We start from the raw sequence: 2887 nt of genomic DNA, 5'->3' as shown, positions 1-2887 counted from the left end.
TATACCAATTGACTTCAGATACTGAGTTAGTTATTTGATAGGGCCCAGAGGAGCTTCTGAGCAACAGAAAGAACCTCAGGGGAAATACTGGCTTGGGCAGCATCAGCTGCTCCACAGTTGTTTTATTCATGGTCATCTGGCACTAACAGTTGGGCCTTTGCTATTTCTAGGAGAGGGCAACAGAACTAGCTTGCAGCAGTGCTTATTACCACAAGGGGAAGAAGAAAGCCTTGAGAACCAAAATCAAATAAATTTTCAGCGTATGTAATAAGGCTACTTTTAATAGTTTTTGTAAAAAAAAAAGTCCACTTTTTTAAAGGAAAAAGTTATCCCATAAACATTTGGATTTTGATGTCCAGATAAACAAATTATGCTCTTTCATTCCACTTGATTAGTAACTGATCTGTGCAAGAGACCCAGGGGCTTTAAGAATAATCTGACAAAATAAGTTTATAATTTGCAATTCTGAGGGGAAAGAAAATAACTGGAACTAATTCATCGATCACAGGCCAGTCTGGCATTCACTGTCATTCTGGGAATGTACCCTCTTAAGACGCTCCAAAAAAACTCTGACAAATAGAAGTTTTTTGCAGAAAATAACTGCCTTGGAGATCAAAGTCAGTCTATTTCAGACTGAAATGGGGACAACATTTCCATTGTTCTGGGCAGGCATTAATGACAAGCCCCTGCTGATAGCTCCCGTTTTCATTTCAAGGGACATCCAGCTGGATGGGACAGGTGTGGCAGTATGTCAGACCATACTCTCTTGGGTTAGCCTGCAACTCATCTTATAATGCTTCAATAAATTATGGTCAGTCCTTTTAATTTCATCCCAAAACCAACAGGAAGCCAGCTGTGATCCCAGAGTACAAGTGCCATATGCTCCACAAAAGATGTACTTCCTACAAAGCGAACTGACACATTTTACACCAGTTTTGATCTCTAGATTTCCGCCTTACATGTATAATATGTATGCAGAGTACAGACTTAAATTGAAAAATACACTGTCTGAATGGTTTTTGCTAAGTTCATGAAAAACTTTTTACAACTCCTTATCCCAAAAAACTTTTGTGGTAGCACTGACTGTTGACCAGCACATACTTACCAGAAGTGATTTTTTAAAAACTATACAGTTTTACTGACACAAATGCAATAAACTGTTCATATTACTTCATAGATAAGTGTAAAACCCTCTTTTCCCCACAAATCTGAATAACCAAACAGCCATCAAGAGAGATTTCCTTTAAAATTCCAAAAAAAAAAATGTTTTTTCTATTTAGAAAAAGCTGAACAAGTTTCAGTGTTCCTCAAAAAGTCTAAACATTGTGTGAATTTTTCTGTCTAGAAGTTTTCCATAGGCTAACATGTAAAGAATAAGGTTGTATGTGTAATTTTTAGAATGGAACAGAAAACAATTTACTAGTCACAGATACTAATACAGAGTAAGTACTATAAAACATGACATTTTGGGGAGTTGTTTAAAGGTTACATACAAATAAGCACAGAGGTGTTGGCCATGTTATACTGAAGTCAGGTTGAAGGTAGGATGTGTAAGGTGGCACTTAAGAAACTAACTGGTTCAGAGGTGCATAAGCTTTTGTGGACAACCACCTACTTACTTTATCAGATGCCTGCAAGCTACTTCATCAGATTCTTACTTATTTTAAAACTAGAATACTACATTATAAAATAAAACTATATTTTTTTAACTTTTCATATTTGATGAGTGTAAACAGTAGAATGTGGTTAAGTGACATTTGTTACCTGTGCAGCTCCGGTGATCATATTTGGGATGAAATCTTTATGGCCTGGAGCATCCATCAACGTAATGACTTTTGTCTTTGTCTCAAATTTCGTCATACCCACATCCATTGTTACTCCCCTTAAATAAAACACATGTGATAGACCATTACAACTGCTTGAAAAGTTAACAACATGTACAAAATGCAGTATTAAAACAACAATATTAGCTAAATCCTACATTGTGGCTCTGACAGATTTAGCCTGTAATTCTCCTGGCTCTGACAGAAAAAAAACTTGGCCACTTCTATTGTGAAAGTATTTTTCAATACTATAGAAAGAAACTATTTTTCTATATCCATACATGATTTTCAACTTTAAAAAGTTAAGGTTACTGTGAGAGGTGTTACTTCCATTCCCTCTCCTGTGCTTTTTTTCTTAAGTGAAGAGAGAAAACAAAATCTAGTTCTACCTAAGGCAAGTGGAGATTTCCATATATACATAGAATAATAATATGCAGTAAGATTATGTCCTTCTCCTATAATTCAAGGACAAGTAGCAAAGTTTAGTATTTACACTATTTAAGGGCTCTGCAACTGCCACTTAATTAAGTCATCCCCCAATTCTGCAAATTGAAGCATCAAATCAGCAAAACCAAAGCCAATGAAAATGTAACTAGAGCAAGAAGATCGTCTACCTGTAAATGTTCCCATTCTCAGGTCCCTATTCTGATTCAGGATCAACAGCACAGTCCCTGAAGTTTATTCCAAATGTGACTAAATAGCCTTCCAAGGATATTATGTGCCCTACCCACTGTTTCCTTGCAGCACCAAATGGCAAAAGAAACATCACAAAACTCAAACAACAGCTCCTAAATACTATAATGTAAAATATACCATTGAAAGTCTAGAAGGACAAAAATATTCAAAAAGTGTTTCGTTTAACACATTAAAACAGATTATTAGTCTTACTTTCAGAAGTAAACAAACTGTTTCCATAACGTAAGTCCTTTACTTGAACAATCCTTTAGTGTTCAGTAACAAATTGAAATGCTTTATGAAGCAGACTGCGTCAATTCTCTCTTCAAGATTTGAAATCTTGTGAAATCTTGACCTAGTGCTGGCCACGGGTGATGACCTGGTGAGGG

General features: G+C 36.0%; 1 protein-coding gene across 4 annotated transcripts in view; it reads right to left on the bottom strand.

The window, feature by feature from the left end:
• The window catches only part of HBS1L (HBS1 like translational GTPase), a 120077-nt gene that overhangs the window by 27365 nt on the left and 89825 nt on the right, over window positions 1-2887 (bottom strand). For all 4 annotated transcript variants that reach the window (XM_019526856.1, XM_019526852.1, XM_019526853.1 and 1 more), the window contains one exon: window positions 1765-1882. In XM_019526856.1, the coding sequence (XP_019382401.1) occupies window positions 1765-1882 (118 nt within the window). The remainder of the gene's footprint in view (window positions 1-1764; window positions 1883-2887) is intronic.

The sequence above is a fragment of the Gavialis gangeticus genome, unplaced genomic scaffold (assembly GCF_001723915.1).
Source record: "Gavialis gangeticus isolate Ggan-Ray unplaced genomic scaffold, GavGan_comp1, whole genome shotgun sequence".
Taxonomy (NCBI): Eukaryota; Metazoa; Chordata; order Crocodylia; family Gavialidae; genus Gavialis; species Gavialis gangeticus.
The sequence above is the reverse complement of the archived record's forward strand: the minus strand, read 5'-3'. Positions and strand labels throughout refer to the sequence as shown.